We start from the raw sequence: 21,494 nt of genomic DNA, 5'->3' as shown, positions 1-21,494 counted from the left end.
TGGCCACCCTTTATAGCAATAACAGCTTCAACTCTTCTGGGAAGGCTTTCCACAAGGTTTAGGAGTGTTTATGGGAATGTTTGACCATTCTTCTAGAAGTGCATTAGTGAGGTCTGGCTCTGATGTTGGAGGAGAAGCTCTCAGTCTCCGCTCTAATTCATCCCAAAGCTGTTCTATGGGGTTGAGCTCAGAACTCTGTGCAGGAGTCCAGTTCCTCCACACCAAACTCCTCATCCATGTGTTTATGGTCCCGCTCTGTGCACTGGAGCGCAGTCATGTTAGAAAAGGAACATCCCCAAACTCTTCCCACAAAGTTGGGAGCATGAAATTGTCCAAAATGTCTTGGTATGCTGAAGCTTTAAGAGTTCCTTTCACTGGAACTAAGGGGCCAACCCCTGAAAAACAACCCCACACCATAATCCCCCCTCCACCAAACTTTACACTGGGCACAATGCAGTCAGGCAAGTACCGTTCTCCTGGCAATCGCCAAACCCCGACTCGCCAATCAGATTGGCTGACAGAGAAGCGTGATTCGTCACTCCAGAGAACACTTCTCCACTGCTCTAGAGTCCACGCTGTACACCCCACGCTTTACGCCACTGCACCCCACGCTTTGCATTGCACTTGGTGATGCAGCTGCTCGGCCATGGAAACCCATTCCATGAAGCTCTACACACTGTTCTTGAGCTAATCTGAAGGCCACAGAAGTGTGGAGGTCTGTAGCTGTAGCATGCGCTGACCCCGCTCTATAATTTCACGTGGCCTACCACTTCATGGCTGAGTTGTTGTTGTTCCCAACACTTTGTTATAATTCCACTAACAGTTGACCGTAGAATATTTAGTGAGGAAATTTTACGAATGGACTTATTGCACAGGTGGCAACCGATCACGGTACCACGCTCGAGTTCACTGAGTTTGAGCGCGATCTAGTCTTTTACAAATGTTTGTAGAAGCGTCTGCATGCCTAGGTGCTTGATTTTATACAACTGTGGCCATGGAAGTGATTGGAGCACCTGAATTCAAGGATTTGGAGGCAATATAGTGTATATTCTAGCTGACTATCGAGTTTATGATCACTGAATGGCTTTTCTGAGGTAAATGTGGCGTTACGTGACATTGTTCTCAAGCTGTTTTATTGGTGTCTTTCCGTGGTTGAAACACTGATTGATTGATTACATCAGGGAACGGCAACTGGCGGCCCGCGGCCCAAAATTGGCCCGCCAGCAATATTTTCTGGCCCGCCGGATTATTTTGGTAGTCCTAAATGCTGCACAAAACTCTTCCACTACTTGAGAAAAGCCGTAGCCGATTTCACCGCCGCATACTGTGTGAAACACCCATTGGGAATCATGCGGCGCGGGATTAAATTTTAAAGTATAACTGTGCATTCACACCGGACGCGAATAGCGCGTCAAATTCCCGCCTGCCGCGTCTAGTTATACGCTTGACCACTATTGGCGCTTTTCCACTACACAGTACCAGCTCGGCTCGGCTCGGCTCGACTCGGCTCTGTTTGGTTTTCCACTGTGTAAAAGTTGTACCTGTACCTGCTTCCAGGTACTTTTTTTCGTACCACCTCCGGCGAGGTTCTGAGCGAGCTGAGGCGAGCTGAGGCGATACTAAAATGTGACGTGAAAACACAGCAGACTGCTGATTGGTCAGAGAGAATCGTCACTATTCACTGCGTCATCATTGCACGCGCCAGACGGAGTATCCTGAATAAAAAACAGCAAAAACAAAAACATCCAAAAACAGCATACACTCGATTTCCTCCATTGTCCTGTGTGTGTGGGTAGCGGGCGCGTCTCGCGTAAAAGATTAAGTCACGGCAGTTTCCTGCGGCGTCGCTATGACGACCAGGTACTATTGTGGAGGTACTATCTGCAATGGAAAACGGAGCGAAAAGCGAGCCGAGCTGAGTCGAGTCGAGCTGGTACTGGTAATGGAAAAGCGCCATTTGTGTCCATTCGCGCGTCAAAAGACGTTAGCGGTCAGAACTCTGGTGTACTTTGGACGTAGCGGGCGGTCTGACTGACAATAGCCCACTCGCACTCCCGACATCTTTTGACAGCGTATCCGCACTTAATTCTGACCACCTGTACACCTATCTCTGAGGAGCTGTTTGGTACTGAAACCATTGTCAGTCAACAACATTCTTTTTTTGCAAGGATGTTTGAAATAGTTCGGCAGAAAATAGCCTACTTCATTTCGTCAGTAGGGCAATATGATTTTCGTTTATGTTGCTTAGAAATTTGAGTGATAGGCTTTGTCCTATTTAATTTATGTTATTTATATTTCTTTTTTTTTTTCTGTGGCTTTTTTTTTCTCTGCTGACAGTACAATGTTAAAATAGCCTAATATTTATATTGACACGAACACAATTTTTGTATAGCATTTATAATTATTATAGGCTACTTAATCTCCTTCTTTCCGTTAGAGACATTTGAATGTGAGATTATGGAAACGAGATCTAAATTTTGCGGAACCGTCAGGTCGGGAAACAAAGCGGGTGAACACCGAGTATATTTTAAGCGGTTGCTGAATAGAACCTTGTGGGAGCGGGACTGAAAAAAAAACAGTCCCGCGCAGACCTCCTTAAACCTCAGGTGTGTATGTGTGTGTCCCCGAATAAATAATAATAAAAAAAAAGGAATAAAGTTCAAAAGTCGGACTGTACGGAATGAGGCATGATTTTTATTCACACCTTTATTAAAATGGCTGTAATCTGTTACCACAATAGTACTTGATCTGTTTAAAATGATTTCCTTGATATATGCATAAGGTGTTAAATAAAAAAAATTAAATTAAAATTAAAATTTGTCTGATCCAGTAATTAATTTTTTCTATTTTTGATCTGAGCACAATCAGAAAATCAGAAAACCCGTCCTTATTCGTTTTTTTCATTTCAGTTCAGTAAATAAATAATGGAAAAACGTCGTTTTTCATCTTTTTATTTTTGGTTTTAATTTGAAAAAAAAAGATTGAATGAATGATCCACGGACGGTGACGGACCCATCATATTCCACAATTATGGTATGTCTGTAGGTGTCTCTTACACCTACTCCGTGTAGCTGGCCCGCCATCTACTGGCTAAAAAAAATATTGGCCCGCGGCCAAAGTTACTTGCCGACCCCTGGATTACATGATGCATGATTGATTTCAGTAAGTTGTTCCTTCTGATGTTCATTGCTGTTTATTTGCTGCTGTAAATAGTAGTATAGAGGAAGAGATGATCGGTTCCACAGCGATGTCTCCACACATTAAAGGGATTATATGATTTGTGCAAATACGTTGAGTTGGTGAAATCTTGTGCGCATGTGTGCAGTGTTGTGGTAGTGTCCAGACAGGCTGGTGTTGCCGTACCTCCAGAGAGCATCAGCGCTCTCCTCGCAGCTCTTCACCTTCAGCGTCAGTCGGACGCGGCTGCAGAGCGCTAACAGCAACTCCTTGTTAAACTTGCGCAACGCCTGCTCGTTCGACGCCACGCTCGGCCGGCAGAGATGCTCCTGAAACACAGATCACTCTCTCGATATCACCAACTTCCCCTGATCTGCTCAAACCTTTCAAAGGTCACATCAAAACAGACAGAACGCAAAACATCCTTCTCTATCCCAGAAGAGCATGTACTGACACTAGAGCTGCACGATTACATCGTCAAAAGATGGTATTTACAATAGAATACAACACCTATTGAAAGTAACTTGATGCTTCAAATAAAGATTGTACCAAAGGAGATGAGACGATCACTGACCTGAAGGGTGCTGACCAGAAGCTCGTACCACTCCAGACGGTCCCTCAGAAGGCCCTTCTTCTCCACCTCCAGACAGTGCTTCACCGCCTCCTCGTGCCGGCCGTCTGCGCTGTACAGACGCACCAGCCGCTCATTGATGTAGGAGTCGTCGGGCCGCAGCTTGAGCTCAGACTGAAGCAGCTCATACAGCTGGATGGAGCCGTTCTGTCCTCGAGTGCTCAGAAGCTTCTCCTGCATCAGAGAGAGAGGGTGAACTCAGTGGACAGCAGGTGTGTTCAGAGCAGGTGATGTGAATGAGATGAGATGTGATGAGATGTGATGTGATGTACTGACCCTCAGGTTGAAGACGTTGGGATGTCCCGGCAGCAGCTTGGCAGCTTTCTCCACCCAGAACTCGGCCCGGTTGTCAGGCTCTGGTTTCCCGCACAGCAGCTCCGCCAGCTTCAGAACCAGGTCTGGCTGAGCCGGATTCAGATCCACTGAACGCTGGAGTTCAGAAACAAACATCAGCATTACATGCTAAAACTTTAAAAGTGCATTAGAAGTTCAACAATACAACAACTCAACAGACGTAATGACGTGCGGAACGAGCTGTTCTTCAGTTGAGTAAAGTGTCGTATAAATGAGTTTCCGGTCACTGTAAACTTCTCCTTTCCCTGCGTGTGTGAAGTGGAGCAGGACAACAGCCCACCAGTGCTGGCTTCAGACTCTCATCCACACACGACAGGATCAGTATAAGCAGCGGCTAGGGCTGTGACAATGGCAGTTTTTCACCACCACAGTGGTAATGGACCAACTACCGGCGGTGGTGCGGTGGTTGGGGGTTGTTTTGAAATAAAAATAAATTATGTTTATTTGAGCAAAAAAGTGTTTATTTCCATCAAAGAAACAACACACTGCCTGTAAAGCATTGAAATAAATATCAGTAAATACTGGTAACTTAAATAATAGAATTAAGTTGAATCTATTTAAAAAAATAAAAATAAAAAAATAAAATAAAATAAACTTTAGTTTAATATTTCCACAAAGACGTGTGATTAGTGTTGTCACGGTACCAAAATTTCAGTATTCGGTACCAATACCAGTGAAAATCCACGGATCTCGGTACCAAAGGGCTAGAAATCAATAAATTCTTTGCTGATACTTCCTCGTCATCATGGAGAGCGCAGTTCGCACCGTTTCAAAAATAGTCGATCTCCGAATGCGAATGAACTTACTCTGAATTTTAGTTTTGTAAATGAGGATCCTTTTTCAAATACAAGGTCAATATTGATTTTCACTAATGACAAAACAACAAATTATCCGTGAATTTATATGGAACTAATCTTTAAAAGCTTTCCATCTTTACTCTCCTCATGTAACATTGCATTCGGAGATCGACAAGTTTCTCCTTTCCACAAGCGCTTGCTCTCCTGTGGCGTCTGTCGTTGCTATGCAACCATGAACATAGGCGTACCTGGAAAACCGAGCGCGCCGCGTCGCTTCTATAATGAGTGTGCTTGCCGCGCGCCTACATTTGGAATAACGAATCTGCACGCGCAAAAAACGCGCTATGTGAACGGCCACTTATGGCAACGTGACATTAGCCAAATCCAAAATATTTCCATATGTGTCTCTTTCCTCCTTTCTTATCAACAAGTGGATTTACAGCCAGCACATCAGCAGCACCGCCGGTCGCCATGTCTCAGCGCTTTAATAAAGAGGACGCGCAACTGCACGCGCTCAGTGCATGCATGCGCATCAAGGAACCGGGTTTGAACGGGTCCTCTGTACCACCGGTACTTAAGAAAACTTGGTACCGTGACGTTTACATTTTTCTAGTACCGACTTGGTACCGAAGGACCGGGTCTTTTGACAACACTATGTGTGATATAGCCTAATACCGCTCTGCGCTTTGAGAGGGATGTGGGACATGAGCAGGAGAGACCATCGATCTCTTTTCTTATATCTTCATGTTTTCTGCTTGTAGTAAATGGTCTGAAGAGCCAATTTTATCCTCCCCAAGGGCAAGGCATTTAATCTATGTTTGATATTGCGCTGCCAGAGAAAGCCAAACTAAAAATCACCCGCGTGTGTGAAACACGCTTTACAAATAAACTTGACACACCTTATCAAGTCTAACAGCAAGCATACACTGTGTTTAAAAGAATTTGACGTAGAAGTAAAAATGTAGGCTATCTGTCCTACAGCGTTTTTCTACTTTACCACAGTAAACAATACAAATATAAAAGGCCTAATTAAAAGTGAACAAAGGAAGAAACATTTAGCCTATAATCCCCTTCGGAAATGGGTGAGACGCGAGTGATTTTGGAAAAGAAACAAGAGATTCCATGCAGGGATGAGTCACGATTTTTGAATATTCGATTAGTTTATTTAATTATAGCATATTTAATTATAGCATATCTAATAGGTTGTGCGATTATTCTCTCTCCATGTTCTGGTGCTGATGCGGTGACGCGTTCATGTAACCGGAGGGTGACGCTGCCAGTAACACACATAACAGCTGTCACAGAGAACCAGCAAAAGTAATGATTATGAATGTATCAAATATAGCAAGGAGACATTTTAATTGTTTATAAATAAACTAGTGTTTTCTGTGTCAGTGTCGGCTGCAAAGATGAAGTTGACGATGCGTACTCGTCATCTTGCAGTGAACGCGCATTCATACGGAATTCATAAGCATATGCTGGTCGGTTTATTTTTGTTTTAAATTGTTTTGTTTAAAAGTAGACAATTCAAGCTTTCTATGGAATAACTAATGGAATATTAGTAAATTCGCTGATAATCGGGTGTATACCGTGACATGTAAATAAGTGGGCATGGTTAACTCACATGCAGCACGCGAGAGACTGAGACACTGAGATTTGTCAAAGAAACATGGAGAAAGCAGATCAAGAGGATCCACAAAGGAATTACGTTTTCTAAAGCGTTGTTGTTAACGTGATATTTTCGGGGAGAAAGGCGCAGCAGTCTAGAGCAGCGCGGCACCCGTAGGCTACAGTCTAGAGCAGCGCAACACCCGTAGGCTACAGTCTAGAGCAGCGCGGCACCCGTAGGCTACAGTCTAGAGCAGCGCGGCACCCGTAGGCTACAGTCTAGAGCAGCGCGGCACCCGTAGGGTACAGTCTAGAGCAGCGCGGCACCCGTAGGCTACAGTCTAGAGCAGCGCGGCACCCGTAGGCTACAGTCTAGAGCAACGCAGCGCGGCACCCGTAGGCTACAGTCTAGAGCAACGCAGCGCGGCACCCGTAGGCTACAGTCTAGAGGAGTGCGGCACCCGTAGGCTACAGTCTAGAGCAGCGCGGCACCCGTAGGCTACAGTCTAGAGGAGTGCGGCACCCGTAGGCTACAGTTTAGAGGAGTGCGGCACCCGTAGGCTACAGTCTAGAGCAGCGCGGCACCCGTAGGCTACAGTCTAGAGCAGCGCGGCACCCGTAGGCTACAGTCTAGAGCAGCGCGGCACCCGTAGGCTACAGTTTAGAGGAGCGCGGCACCCGTAGGCTACAGTCTAGAGCAGCGCTGCACCCGTAGGCTACAGTCTAGAGCAGCGCGGCACCCGTAGGCTACAGTCTAGAGCAGCGCGGCACCCGTAGGCTACAGTCTAGAGCAGCGCGGCACCCGTAGGCTACAGTCTAGAGCAGCGCGGCACCCGTAGGCTACAGTCTAGAGCAGCGCGGCACCCGTAGGCTACAGTCTAGAGCAGCGCGGCACCCGTAGGCTACAGTCTAGAGCAGCGCGGCACCCGTAGGCTACAGTTTAGAGGAGCGCGGCACCCGTAGGCTACAGTCTAGAGCAGCGCGGCACCCGTAGGCTACAGTCTAGAGCAGCGCGGCACCCGTAGGCTACAGTTTAGAGGAGCGCGGCACCCGTAGGCTACAGTCTAGAGCAGCGCGGCACCCGTAGGCTACAGTTTAGAGGAGTGCACGAGCGCAACGGGGAAAGCATGAAGCTTACTTCACAACAACAGTTCATATATCAAGATCGTAACGAATAGAAATAACCTTAAATAATGTATAGTTATCTGCATCTTTCTGTCTCTTACGTATAGTTACTTTTTAAACACGAAACTCGCATTCAGCATGAGTCACGCGAGTGGTTACCGTGGTAATGAACAACCTGCTTGTTAAAGCAAATGTATAATCCTGTATCTGAGGCAAAATTACTAAATATGCAGCGCGAGTTATATATTTCTAACTCCAAACAATTGGCCACTGAACCAGCTGATAAAATCTTCCTTTGATTCAATGCGTGATTACAACTTGTCACTCAAATTAACCGATCGCATTTTACTGTGCAAAAGACACGCGCGTGCACACACACAGAGAGGGAGCGCGGTGTGTCTGTGTTCACCGAGCTATGTAAAATAATGATGCAGTTACAAGGTGTGTATAATTTACACTACTTAGTCAACACTAACAGTAGCTGCTGTTTGGTTTTCATACTGCTGTTCTCCTAGTCACTTATGAACTTGATGAACTTGACACTTCTGAGCCGCTCTTGATTAAAGCTTTAGGTGACGGGTTGCCAGATATCACACAGAGCAAAACAAGCCCCTTAAAAACGCAGTGTAATAAGCAGACATGGCAAAAATGTACCGGGAAAACATTTAAACATAACTAGTATCTACTAATATCCTACTAAATTAAAAGGAAGTAACTAATTTATTATGAATAGAATAGTTCAATATAAAATATTCAGATATTATGAACTGATTGATGAAGTAAAGCAATTATGCTGAAAAATGATTCAGCAACATTTTATTTAAAGTTGAATTGCACCTATGAGTTGTATTTAATATCAATCAGTTGGGGGCAGTTCATCTCAAAGTTGATGAGAGTGTTTTGTTTACTACATTTAGCTATTAAAAATAGTTTACCAAAGAAATAATTTACCAAAGAAAAGAAAATTCAAACAAAGTGAAGTACTTTCCATTTCTAAAGTATTTGGGTTTATATATTATACAAAGCACTTTTTGTCGATTTTTTGAGAATAACTACAGTAAATAACTATATGGTGAAATATATCGTTACCGTGAAATAAAATTAGTCATACCGTGAAACAGAATTTTGGTCATACCGCCCACCCCTAATATGACCAATACATAAATATTAACTCTAGACTTTCTAATAAAGAACAGAATAGGAGAATAGTTATTATGCACAAACTCAGTATATTCGTGTGCGCATGTCAAAATATATCCCGATTTGAAGCTTGTGACATATAAATGCACACATCAACCCGATCACATGTTCAGCGTTCCTGTAAACTATGTTCAGATTCATCGATCGGGATGAATACAGTCAGGCAGAAACACATGTTGTGTGTGTACACTGTGGAGTTGCCAGTTTTAGCTGTTTATTCTGGGATGAATGTATGCAGAAATACTGCTTTTTTGTCATTAAGAGAAACCATCTGCTCTCAGTTACAAATTTGACTGGTAAATGATAAAGAATGTTTTTTTTCCTCTGCTTTAGTATTTTTTGATTTGCATATTGTATGTTCAGGGATGACCGCTTGATAAGAGACATTTAACGTTTGATACTTCGCGGTAAAAGTGGCTCTCCTATTGACTTTGTCCAATCGGTGCGTCTCTCACGACGGAGACAGCGGAGGCTCTGCCGTAGAGAAACATGTCAGAGAAAATGAAGGATCCGAACCTTGTAACATCCCACAGCTTTGTCCGTTTCCCCGTCCCGTTCGAACAGCTGCCCGAGGAACTTGTGTGCTTTAGGATCCTTCGGCTGGACAGTCAAATACTCCGAAACATGCCTATGACCCAATGGTGTAAGAGAAACACATCACTTCACAGAGAAACCAGGCATTATACAGAAGACAGAGCAAAGGAGTTAGCCTACCTTTTAGCAAGTTCATATTCTTTAGCCTCAAAGTATAGTTTGGCAAACAGAAACCCTTTCCCTGACTTCTGCAAGACACAAAACAGGTTAGTCTCACAATTAAACAATATCTGTGTAATAATGTATTTAATATTCAACACAGAGTAAGAGCAGAGGGAAACTGAATCACGCCAATTACACTGACGTGACTGATGTCAGTGAGTCGCTCTGTGTCTTTAACATTCCTTCTGATGGTCTGTTCATCCACTGAAAACAGCGCAGACTAAAAGATCAACTTATATCGGTTCATCAAAATGAGAATCGATCTTAATCGATTAATCATTATTTTCACCCAGCCCTACAGGTACATCATCTGTAAGAGTTCAGAGACGAGGACATTACAATAACACTATCAATCAGTCCATCAACATTCATCATTTCTCCATTTATATGAGACGCGCCCCAAAACTGTATGAGTTATGATCTTATTAAACTCTTCAAATCGCTGGTGTAGAACACAGTCAAAAACTGAAGGTCTACTACACCAACTTATCATGAAGTTTATTACATTGACAAATTTTGTCATTTATAACCTCAAATGTTGAGTTCTGCTCAATTATAAGCGTTTAGAGTGAACAAGTAGACATCTACAGTCACATTTATTAACTTAGCAGACACTTTTATCCACAGCTGAGGGGAAGATAACATGAAATAATAAACACGTGCTAGTAATAAGTTTTAAACACGGTTCAGGACACGGCGAGCTAGAACAGGTAACGATAAGGATTTAATAGTGGTGTTGAAGTTAAAGATGCCCTTCAGCTAAAGCAGTGAAAAGAGAGTTTAATTGAACATGTCAACATTAGCGCTGAACTTCGGCTGGTCAGTTTGAGTGACAGCGCGCGCGCTCGGCTAATCTCTGACATCATCAGGCCTGGGTTCGCTCTTCTTACCGCTTTCTGAGAGGGAGAGGCGCTTTGAACTGCAGAAATATACCGCTCCACCTCCGCTTTATTCCTCTTCATGTCTGCTGTCACAAACTCTCCTTCTCCGTCGCTGTTTTAGCTGAGTATCATTTAAACACGGAGCAGCGTCTGTAACGATCAATGGCTGCTCAACACACGATCACGTGATGATGCACTTCCTTTTCCTTCTTCTTCTTCTGGTGTTTATGGCGCATCTTCCCGCCACCTACTGGACTGGAGTGTGGAGCGCACAACGGTTGGAAAGCAACACGGCAGTATTAAAAAAAAACCTTAATAAGACTATAATTATATTATATTCTCTGTTGATCAAATTTGCTTATTTTCATGAAATAATTCACAGTAAATTCCTGATTGCTTTGGGCCATTAACAGGGCCTGGAGTGCCATTAATCAGTTGAAGACCTGAGTCGACACCTTCTTGTTCAATACCTGTCCGTCATAGTTTTATAAAAGTCACAAAATGTAGCAGCTATATATTTTTTATAAAAACAATAGCAAAAAAAAAAAAAAAGTCTATCTATCCATCTATCAAAAACAGATTAGATTATATATATATTTAATAATAATAACCTTTATTTTCTATAGCGTCTTTAACTGTACATCTCAAAGCGCATCTCCAAACAACACAAATACACCATATAAAATGTAGCTCCCCAAGGTTGAGAACCTCTGCGTTACAGCACGACTGAGACTCGGAGAATGTGATGTTAAACCAGGTATAAACGAAAGGAAAAGAGGATCGAGACGCCATTCCGAAGCTTCCGTTTATCCTGTGGGAAGTTCAGAATGTATTCTTCATGTAATGAGCTGCTTTTTGAATGTGATTCAAACCCGGATCATTATATTTCGACAGCTTAACAGCTCTGAACAAAATGACTGTTTTGTAATCGTTATGACATACCTTTGTATTTGCAGTGTTGAGCGTGCAGTTATGATATTTAGATATTAATGACCCAGTGAGTGTCGCGCGATTATTGTCACGAGAATTCAGTTTTCGTTCATGTGTGATAAATTCGACACAAAGGACATTGCTGAATAATTCTGCACTTTTAATGCATCCAAATTACTACAATTTACAGCAGTTGTGTCACTTTTGTACGTAAATGTTCCACACAGGTATAGCGACTACAGCGAAACAAACTAACTCCGAACTGTGTCCATTCTGCAGTGCTGCTGTTGTTCTGCGGAACCTAAAGGAAAAATTCTGTCATCATTTACTCTCCCTTAAGTTGTTCCAAACCTATATAGCCTACATTTCTTTGTTCTGCTGTACACAAAGGAAGATATTTGGAAGAAGCAGAACTAGCCAACCATTGACTACCATAGTAGGGGACTAATACTATGGTAGTCAATGGGGGAGCGAGATCTGCTTGGTTACAAATATACTTTGTGTGTGTGTGTGTGTGTGTGTGTGTGTGTGTGTGTGTGTGTGAACTATCCCTTTAACAGCATTTATGCTAAATTGAGTTTAAAGGGATAGTTCACTTTGAAATTAAATTTTGGTATGTTTTAGCTTACCTCAAGGGCATCCAAGATGTAGGTGTCTTTTTTTCCGCAGTAGTTTCAATTTTGATATTTTTAGGTCAAACCGTTCTTGTCTGTCAGTCATATAATGCAGGTCGATGGTCACTGTCTCAAAGAGCATGCACAGAGTCCAAATTAAAACAATTCCCCGTCGTCCAAATTAAACAATTCCCCATCGTAAGTACACATTGATGGCCTAAGACACGAAACGAGCTGTTTGTGTGAGAAAACGAACAGTATTTATATCGTTTTTACCTCTTGAACTCAGCCATGTCCAAGTGATCTGAGAGCGCGGGCGGGTATAGATATATACACTAGATGTCGCATTTGCTACGGTTTCGCAGCCGATATAAAAACTGTTCGTTTTCTCACACAAACCGCTCGTTTCGTGTCTTAGGCCATCAATGTGTAGTTTACGATGGGGAATTGTTTTAATTTGGACTCTGTGCATGCTGTTTGAGACAAGTGACCATAGACCTGCATTATATGACTGACAGACAAGAACGGTTTGACCTAAAAATATCAAAATTGAAACTACTGCGGAAAAAAAGACACCTACATCTTGGATGCCCTTGAGGTAAGCTAAAACATACCAAAATTTAATTTCAAAGTGAACTATCCCTTTAACTTTTATTGCACTGAACCATAGCTGTATAATACCTTAGAAGTACTACACGGAAGTTATACAGTAGCATCTTTTTTGAACGAAGCACTAGTTGTTGATGAGTGCACTAAGCTTTTTTTTTATTTAGTTCAATGTTCTGACTAAAAACACTAAACAGTTGATTATATGATGTTCATTCAATCATAAAGGAATAGGAACTTTAAATTTCAATTATATTACAATATTATGGGGAAGGTATTTCTGCAATGTCCTGCAGTTATACTACAACAAATTATGAGTATGATTCCATATACTGCAGTGTACGACTGGTTAAACCGTTTGAACTGCAGCATCTTTAAACAACATAAACTGCACATGTATTACATAGATAAGTATGCAAAGATACTCATGAATGTCTGTCTAATGTTGTTGAGGACGCTGACTCTGAAATGAGTTCTCCACCGGCTGTGTCGAGCGGTGATCAATCCGTGAAGAATCGACCCTCGGCCCTCAGTGATGTGACATCTGACCCCAGGTAAGACACTGCTCATTTCTGCATTTAGCACATATTGCCACATTATAGCCCATATATATGGATATTTTAATCCAGAGTAATTTACAGTGCATTCCTGAAGCCTGTGTGGTTGTTGAATGATTGGTGTCTCATGGTTTCCTGAACCTTCACTTTCATCGATCCTCATTGATGGAATGATCTTTCCAACCCTTCCCAAAGTGCCCTGGAATTTAAGAAGCACTGCTACTTCTGCGGAGTGATTTACTCCAACTCTGAGGAACTCTCTGCTCCTCACCACTGGGCGTCTCAGGCGCTGCGAGCAAATCACTCCGCAGAAGTAGCAGTGCTTCGCCTTCTGAGAAAATAGTTCCCAGTATGTATACGGTTAGAAGATGGCTGTGTCTCACGTGACCTTGTTATTCGTACACGCTGTGACTATACAAATCTCAACATGTAAATAGGAAAATGTTGAGTTATTTTGTCACTTATTGGGAGCAGTATGCTAGCTGGAGCCATTTACCTCCAGTCTTTGTGCTAAGCTAGGCTAGCAGTGGGTGCGTCAGACAGAGTTACGGCACGCACGGAGATGAGAAGGGTGTGTATGGACTTATCTAACTCTAGGGGATACGGTGAATAAGCTAAAGCCCCAAAAAGTCGACGTGTTCCTTTAAAACAACTGGCTGTGATTACACGAATACTCACTGAGACAGCATTTTGACATAGCTTTGTGCATTTTGAAGTGTGTAAAAGCACAATAAGACATGAAAGAGAATTTAATTCGGTATTCGCACGCTGACTGATAGGTGCTTTCAGTGAGCATGAGTGTGTGTGCACAGAAACTCGTCTTAGACAGCTTGCAAGTATCAAACTGATTGTATAAACAGGCAAGACTTAAAAAACACATTATAGCATTAAAGTTATACTGTTTGAGAGATTAACCCCTTTACCATCACTGCATCGCCAACGGCCTCAGATCATAGTCATTTAATATACATTGCACTTTAAAACTCAATGAAAAAACTAATTTGCAGTGACTGTAATTTCTTAAAGGTGGGGTATGTGATTCACTTTTTTGTCCATTTTTTCAAAGTCACTTGAATTCCTATTCCTAACCCACTTTCAGCCACTGAGTTTGAAGCACTGAAATGAAAATTAAGCATTTTAATCATCTGTGGAACGGGCAGGACTCGAAAAACTCCAGCCAATCATGTCCAAGACCAGCTAGAATCATTGGACAGTAAGTCACGTCTGCTGTGGTTTATTTGTGTTCGCACAGCTCCACTGAACAGCTTCCTTATTCTCACGTTTGCAAAATATTTCATCATACAGTATACCATTTCTATTCATTTCCCACTGAATTATGCGAACTGACCTAAAACAGGGTACAGAGCGATGTCTATCTGTTCTTTTCCGGGTTTTGCGTGGGTTTATGACACGCTGATTCCATCTGGAGGTGTCAATCATCTTACATGCATATTTCCTGCCTTCTGCATAACCACGTCCTGTGTAAACTTCCTCCATCGCAGCTCAGTGAAAAACAGAGCCAAAGAAACATTTCTATTCATTAACAATGAAGAGAATAAACACACAATTACGATAGTATATGTTTTGTGTGTGATTTTCATGCAATTTGGGGTATTTTTATATCAATAACGGATGTTTACATTATAAATGCTAAGCAGGTATAGCGATTAGCTGCGTAAAAAATGCTAAATTTTACATACTTCAACAACATTATATGACCAAATAGTAAGGGGTTAAAAGAAAAAACAAAAAACAGGTCTAAAATTTCATTTACATTTTTTGGTAGTATCAGCATGAGGCAGAGACAGAGATCAGAATCTCCCGAACCCAGTGGTGTGTCTGTGAAGAGTAACAGATCCATGATGCAACCCCATACATTCAGTGATGCTACAGTGACCTCTGACCCCAGGTAAAAACTAGCTATTTTAGCATTTTGCAGACACGTATCTAAATAACAGAGGTTTAGATGTTGATGTTTAATTGAAAATGTTTGGTTTGATGTCACCATTATGGAGATCAGTGTTTGCTTTAGTTGAGCTCTTGACCCTTGACTTTTTAACATCAGTTTTTTTGTTTCTCTGGCTGCTTTAACTGTTTTTCCAAACCACATATGTTATGCTGATAACGATAACAATAAAACTATGACTATAATGGTGATCAGTGTTCGCTTTAGTTGGGTTCTTGACCCTTGACTTTTTAACATTAGTTTTTCTCCTGCTGCTGTGACAATGAGTTTATAAAACACATTTGTTATGGCAAGAAAAAGCCAAGATGAAGTTGATCAGGGGCTCGTTCTTCGTACGTTGCTTAAAACATCAGAGATCAAATGAGACATCCAAGATGATATCATCGTGCTAATCATGATCTGGCTAACTCGGTTCTTCGAACACACTTGCCGGATAGGATTAGTATCGCTGGATTGAGTTATCTGAGATAATTGCGCGTTCATGCGCTGGTTAAAAGGGGATATGTATCGATAGTAGAAACATTGATCAGCAACGCTGCTATTGGCTGCTCAGCGTGGCCAAAGAGCGCGCTCAGTTTTTCTCCTCAGCAGAGCAAGAACTAATAGTCAAAGTTTATTCGGAATTTTAATGTTTAATCAAAACGCCAGGGAACACCTCAAAGTCTGCAAAAGCCAGGAGAGAGGGCTGGCAAAAAGTAGCAGACAATTTAAATTTGTTAGATGTATTTTATCACTTAATAGCCTATATATGTGTATTTTAATAATTGCATAATTACTTTGTTCATTGTAATGTCAGAGTCACCACACTAGAACATGGAAACAAATAAAAGTGAAGGACAAAAATATTCTACATAAGGGTAATTTTTAGTTAGCCTATATTATAGTCTCTTTTATAAAAGGCACTGTTAAATAAATGGTTGTCTCTTTATAAAAGCAACCAAGAAAAAGGCAAAAAGAAGAAAAGATCTTAGTAGCCTACACTGTAAAATAATTTTTGCTGCATTAAATTAAGGCCGTATAGTCATTTCAACTGTAAATCTTGAGTAATGATGAATTGCTTTGACTTGTGAAAGTGAAAACTGATAAACTTATGTTAATGTAAATCATATTTTGCCATGAGTTATTGCTCACATTTTTCCCGAGTGTAGTTCATTGTAATGACATTGTGTTTTCCTCTTTTGTGCACTTTTACATAATACACCAACACTTGTATCTGTTCCCAAGAAAGTGGTGCTGAAATATGTGCAATAAGTGGACATTTTCTAACTTTCCAAAGGAAAGAAAGTATAAGACTTTGTAATGTCCATTTGTTTCCATTGCACTGGACAGTGAATAAACCCTCTCAGATAACTGTCATATGGAGGAACTAGCCTACCTGCAAGTGCATAAATAACTTTACTTCATTTATACTTGTATGCTTTATGGCTGCAATATAAGTGTCAGGATTCCACATCTACAGAAAGGCCTACAGAAGAGTCTGCACAGACAGAGGAGACATAGGCCTACAGGTGGGCAGTGGATAGACAACTTTTCCTTTTTATTTGTTGCATGAGGCATGTGTCTAATATCTCTTGTTGCAGGCACTTGACCACTGGCTTTTCTTTACAAAGAACAATTGAAATAAAACTCAAGGAACTAAGCATATTTGTCTTTTATTCAACATTTAATGAAAAGGTTTTTTTTTTTTTTTTTTTTTTTGGCAATGTTCTGTAATATGGCACATGCAACAATGTCACAGGCCCTGTCAGGTGTGCAACCCTCAGACTTATCAGACACTGAAATCTTCCCTTTAGCCAAAGTTCATTTCATTGTGTGCCCTTGTCCTGGCTAGAGCTGCATTGTAACTGGTTTGGGTCAGGGAATGGGGTCATAAAACACCTGTCTGCAGGCAGGAACATGTCATAATCACCTATGAAAAAATGCAGTTCTGTTAGGATCAGCATAAGTGTATGTAATACAGTGAGCTTGATATTTAATTGTGGAACTTTCCTTACCACTTTCAAATAATGTGTATAAATGTGAATTTCTGAAAATGCTTAAGTCATGCACAGATCCTGGCCATTTTGCTTTCACATTTGTGATATGGAAGATTTTAGTCAACTGCCTTTTTTTTATTTGATATAATATTACTAATCTGGAATATTAAGAATCACAAAAGTAACTGGGCTGCACATTTACATTGTGTTTCTGTTCACATAATCCCCTTCATTGAGGCCTTGATGACAGTCTATGGTCTAGCCTATAGTCTATGGTACCAATCACGTTAGTGAAGCCTGAGTGACACATACTGTAATCGGCATGGTCATGATTGCATGATCTTCATAAAAAATTATGATGGCCTAAAAAAACTGCTTTAAAAAAAAACTGCTTTAAAAAAAACTGCTTTACAACATTGGGTCTTAAGTGGCTTGGAAATGCCACAAAAAAACCTAAAACTGTTTTTTAAACCTAAAAGCGCCAGGTAAACTCTGAATGACACGACAGACAGCACTTTCCATCAAGTTCTCCGCATCTCCAATAGTGTAAAAGAAAGAGTATAATCTTAGGGCAATCAAATAATCTTAGGGCAATGCAAACAGTTTGTGCTGTAGTTAAAGCCAGACTCCGACAAGTCGAAAATAAATGTGCGTTTCCAACAAATTAATAATGTAAACGACAATCTCACGAGTCACAAGAAAAAATATAAGTTATATCTCAGAAAGTGCACTATCGCACTGCGCTGGACTTCCCGTATCAGCTCCGCTTATGAAGCCGCAGTCTAATCCTGTTAACATGAAATAAGCCTGCTCCCGAGCAGGTTTAAGATTGCGCACCTGTTGCTATGACAGCAAGTTCTTGATGAGCGTCGAAGAACCAAACAATCCAAGATCATGCCAAATCGCCAACAATCAAATCCAGCTAAGTGAGTTAGCGACGTACGAAGAACGAAGAACCAGGTGTTTTTGGCTGTTGTGACGATGCTGTAATCATTTTGGACTTTTCTGATTCACTGATCTCTCCCTGTGTCTAATCTTTGATTTAATATGTATTTTAATTTTATATTTATTGATTATAGTATCTCTGTGAATCTACAGCATGAGATCCAGCAGATCCTGTTTTGAAGGATATTACAATCATATAGGGCATAAAAAATGTTTAACTCCTGCATGACTTAGACACACACAGACATCAACAATCAGCATATGAATCTCAACAATCGTGACAATCAAAAGTTTCATATTGCAATGCACGCTGGATGCCAGCATAGTGCAAAACTCCCAGCATGCACCTCACCTCAGCATGAATAAATTATGCAGCTGAATGGCCTTTTTTTATTGCCACCATTGTTGAGATTCATGCGATTTTTTTATATCTTTGTGTGTCTAAATGACTCTATAGCTATTTTTTGTTTTTTTGTATGATGTGTTTTAACTCTTGCTGAAGCTTCACAGTGGTGGTAATGTAACACTTTTGATAAGGAATTAAACACTGGATGAGATCAGTGAATCAGACTATATGATGGTTATGATATAAATACATAACAATCACCATAACGGCGGCGTTGACGGAGGGAGGAGCCATGGAGGAATACTGATGAGGGCCACCATGGGGCTGACCGGAGACGACGATGGCGAGGATGGAGCCCACCGCGCAGCCGATGAGCCGAGGTGGTGGAGAGATGGTGAAGATCTTGGTGGCTGCGACGGAGCCGCAGCGACGACCTCCCGAGAGCGAGGTGGGGGTTTGGAGGTCTGAGGGCGAGTTGGGGCCCCCGAGGGCGGAGGTGGAGCCTGAAGTAGGGCGGAGCAAGCCGCAGCAGAAGGTGTGGAGGACCAGAGAGCAGTGGACGGTCCGCAAGTCTACACCAGAGGTGAAGGGATGTCTGACCTCGGTGGAGCTGACGTGCCGAGGGAGTCAAGCGAGACCGAATGGCTGATGGTCCACGCAGAGGTCGAGGGTGGAAGGAGCACAGGTGCGGTAGCCAGGGCAACAGGTCGATGCAGAGCGTAGCGCACCGAGGCTGCAGGCGGAGCCTCGGGCTCCTCATGCCCAGGAGAAGATGGCTCCTGACAGGTCCGAGGTGGTACCACGCTACTGAGAGACAGAGGTGGTGCCGAGGGACTGAAGGGTGACAGAGATGACTGGGTGGCACAGATGGCTGGAGACTGGGGGATAGACTGAAGAAATCAAAAAAAATTAAGTGTTCGGGATAGTTTGGAGAGGTGGTGGGAGAGGAAGGCTGGCCGGGGCTAGCGTGACAGGTAGAGTCACATCCAAACCCTCGAAGTCCACCAGTACTCGCTCAGATGGCTTGGACGGCTCACACACCTGGTCAGGCGCGTGCTTCTCAGGCTCCGTGGCGATGTGGTCCTCAGTCGTTCTGGTGGGCGCGGGCTCATACATTGCGGCGGTCTCCATCGCGCTACCTGCGGTGGGCTCAGTTCGTCAATCCTCGCCATCCTGATGGTTCTGGCTGGGCACTGGATGGAGAGTGAGGCTGGCGGCATCCTTGACGGTGAACGCTGATCCGCAGGACGCCAGCACCCACTCCACATATGTTGCGAAGCTCCCTCGAGGAACCTCCCCGAATAACTGTGCACGTGTGGCGGTGTTGTGTCTGACATCCAGGAATCTGACAGGCAGTTGTCCGGGAAGGTGGTCTGATGGGCGAGATCCAGAAATGTTTCTAAATATTCCTCGAGAGAGCATTCTCCCTGCTCAAGGCACATGAGTTGAACTGCAGGAAAGTCCATGGTGCAAGCAGAGGTGGAAAATGGAACAAAAACACTGAACATGAAAATAGGGAGGAAAGAAAAATATACAAACGCGTTCAAATTGTTTGGTCCGGTGTTCTATCACGGGTGGTTGCTGACAGACAGATGAGGAAGACGTATAATCCAATACAAAGGTTTATTTACTAGAGATCCAACAGACAGGCGAACAGAGAGCGACACACACTTAACATTGACGATACCGGACACTGAACTGAAACAGAACTGAACGTAATACAGGTGTTAACCCCCTGGGGTCGGCGGTATCGCCGGCGATACCAGCTCACTTTTGTTCTTATTGACTCAAATAACTCCGTCGATTTTTGTCATAAATGCAAGTGTTATACATATTTAAAAACTGTTAAATGTCTTCTTTTTTTTGTGTACACTCATAATAAAAACAAAATGTTGTGTTTTTCGTAAAATAAAGAAAATAAACATGATGCGCGTTCTGCCGTCTCTCTCAATGAGAAACTCATTCTGAAACACGACAGAAAATGACCTGTAACTCAGTGAATGTTTGCCACACAGACTTGAAACACATGTCTATACAACCCGTGGAGTCTCTATTTTTAAAGTATGTGAAATATATAAAAAACAAATATTCTCTGTTTAAGTAATCCGTAAGAAAGCAGCGGCATGTACAGTTTCTCAAACGCGTCCTAATTAACTATAATGTGACCACACCCACGCGCGCACGAGCGATTGACATGCAAATGATCCACGCGGCAGAACGCAGACCTGTAAACGCCCTCATTACCTCAAAACAAAGAACCAGAGACTTCGGGAACTTACTCCTCTCTGCTTTTCATCGAGTTTGGAAGACTGTGTTTGTCCTGTGCTGTGCTGTTTACCTTGGATTTACCTCAGAAGAACGCGATTTGAAGACAAGAAAGATGTAAGGTAAGAAATTCTTAATTATTAGTTCATGTTATTGTTGCATAAACTTCACATTGCAGTTGAACTGTTGCTAGATATATGGTGAATTTTATAATATTTGGACCCGTGTTTACTGTTACTGTGTTTGTGGATATCTGCTCAAACGTAGATATGTATAATATGGTAACCATAATGTTTCATATTTTGGAGCGAGCTCTGGTTTTTAATGTATCGCGATCGCGTTTGAAACGATCGTGTTTGAAAAGCAAAACCAAGCAAACAAAGGCTTCATGTTTTTACTATTATCTCGTTTCATATCATCATAACGAATAGAAACATTTGAAGTAACATATGATAATCAATATATTTTTCTCTAGCGTAGTTGTTACTGAAATCTTTTGGAAGATTTATATGCTGCTATAGGTTATTGTTATTATTATTTTATGCAGCACTGCATAGCCTTTGCTTACAAGGCACAACAAACCTGGTGTTCATTATATTATATATTGTTGGAAACATTTGTGTGTGTGTGTATTCTGTGAATTTTAAAAAGCAATTTTAACCAGAAAAATCAAAAATTTATTCCCAATAAATTTTAGAACTATATTCCCTATAGTTTCTCTTGATATCAGTATGTTCACTTTTTTTTCTTTCAGGGACCA

At 42.0% G+C, this 21,494-nt stretch overlaps 2 protein-coding genes across 7 annotated transcripts in view; one reads left to right on the top strand and one right to left on the bottom strand.

Annotated features, from left to right (window-relative positions):
• Positions 1–10,733, bottom strand: part of ranbp2 (RAN binding protein 2) — an 80,741-nt gene extending 70,008 nt beyond the window's left edge. For 4 of the 6 annotated variants that reach the window (XM_082175159.1, XM_082175160.1, XM_082175162.1 and 1 more), the window contains exons 1-6: positions 10,539–10,732; positions 9,607–9,674; positions 9,409–9,520; positions 4,085–4,237; positions 3,752–3,982; positions 3,364–3,506 (exon numbers count right to left, since the gene is read on the bottom strand). In XM_082175159.1, coding sequence (XP_082031285.1) covers positions 3,364–3,506; positions 3,752–3,982; positions 4,085–4,237; positions 9,409–9,520; positions 9,607–9,674; positions 10,539–10,610 — 779 coding nt within the window. In that variant the 5' untranslated portion in view covers positions 10,611–10,732. Of the gene's footprint in view, positions 1–3,363; positions 3,507–3,751; positions 3,983–4,084; positions 4,238–9,408; positions 9,521–9,606; positions 9,675–10,538 lie in introns of all 6 variants that reach the window. The other 2 variants (XM_082175164.1, XM_082175161.1) reach the window with 2 other exon arrangements.
• Positions 10,734–12,778: 2,045 nt separating this feature from the next.
• LOC309502702 (protein NLRC3-like) overlaps positions 12,779–21,494 on the top strand; it is a 109,356-nt gene continuing 100,640 nt past the window's right edge. The window contains exons 1-2 of the mRNA XM_082175179.1: positions 12,779–13,233; positions 15,023–15,145. Of these exons, the coding sequence (XP_082031305.1) occupies positions 13,148–13,233; positions 15,023–15,145 (209 nt within the window). The 5' untranslated portion in view covers positions 12,779–13,147. The remainder of the gene's footprint in view (positions 13,234–15,022; positions 15,146–21,494) is intronic.

Source organism: Leuciscus leuciscus (assembly GCF_965113295.1).
Source record: "Leuciscus leuciscus genome assembly, chromosome: 7".
NCBI classification, from domain to species: Eukaryota; Metazoa; Chordata; class Actinopteri; order Cypriniformes; family Leuciscidae; genus Leuciscus; species Leuciscus leuciscus.
Note: the sequence above shows the minus strand (reverse complement) of the source record. Positions and strands in the feature narration are given on the sequence as shown.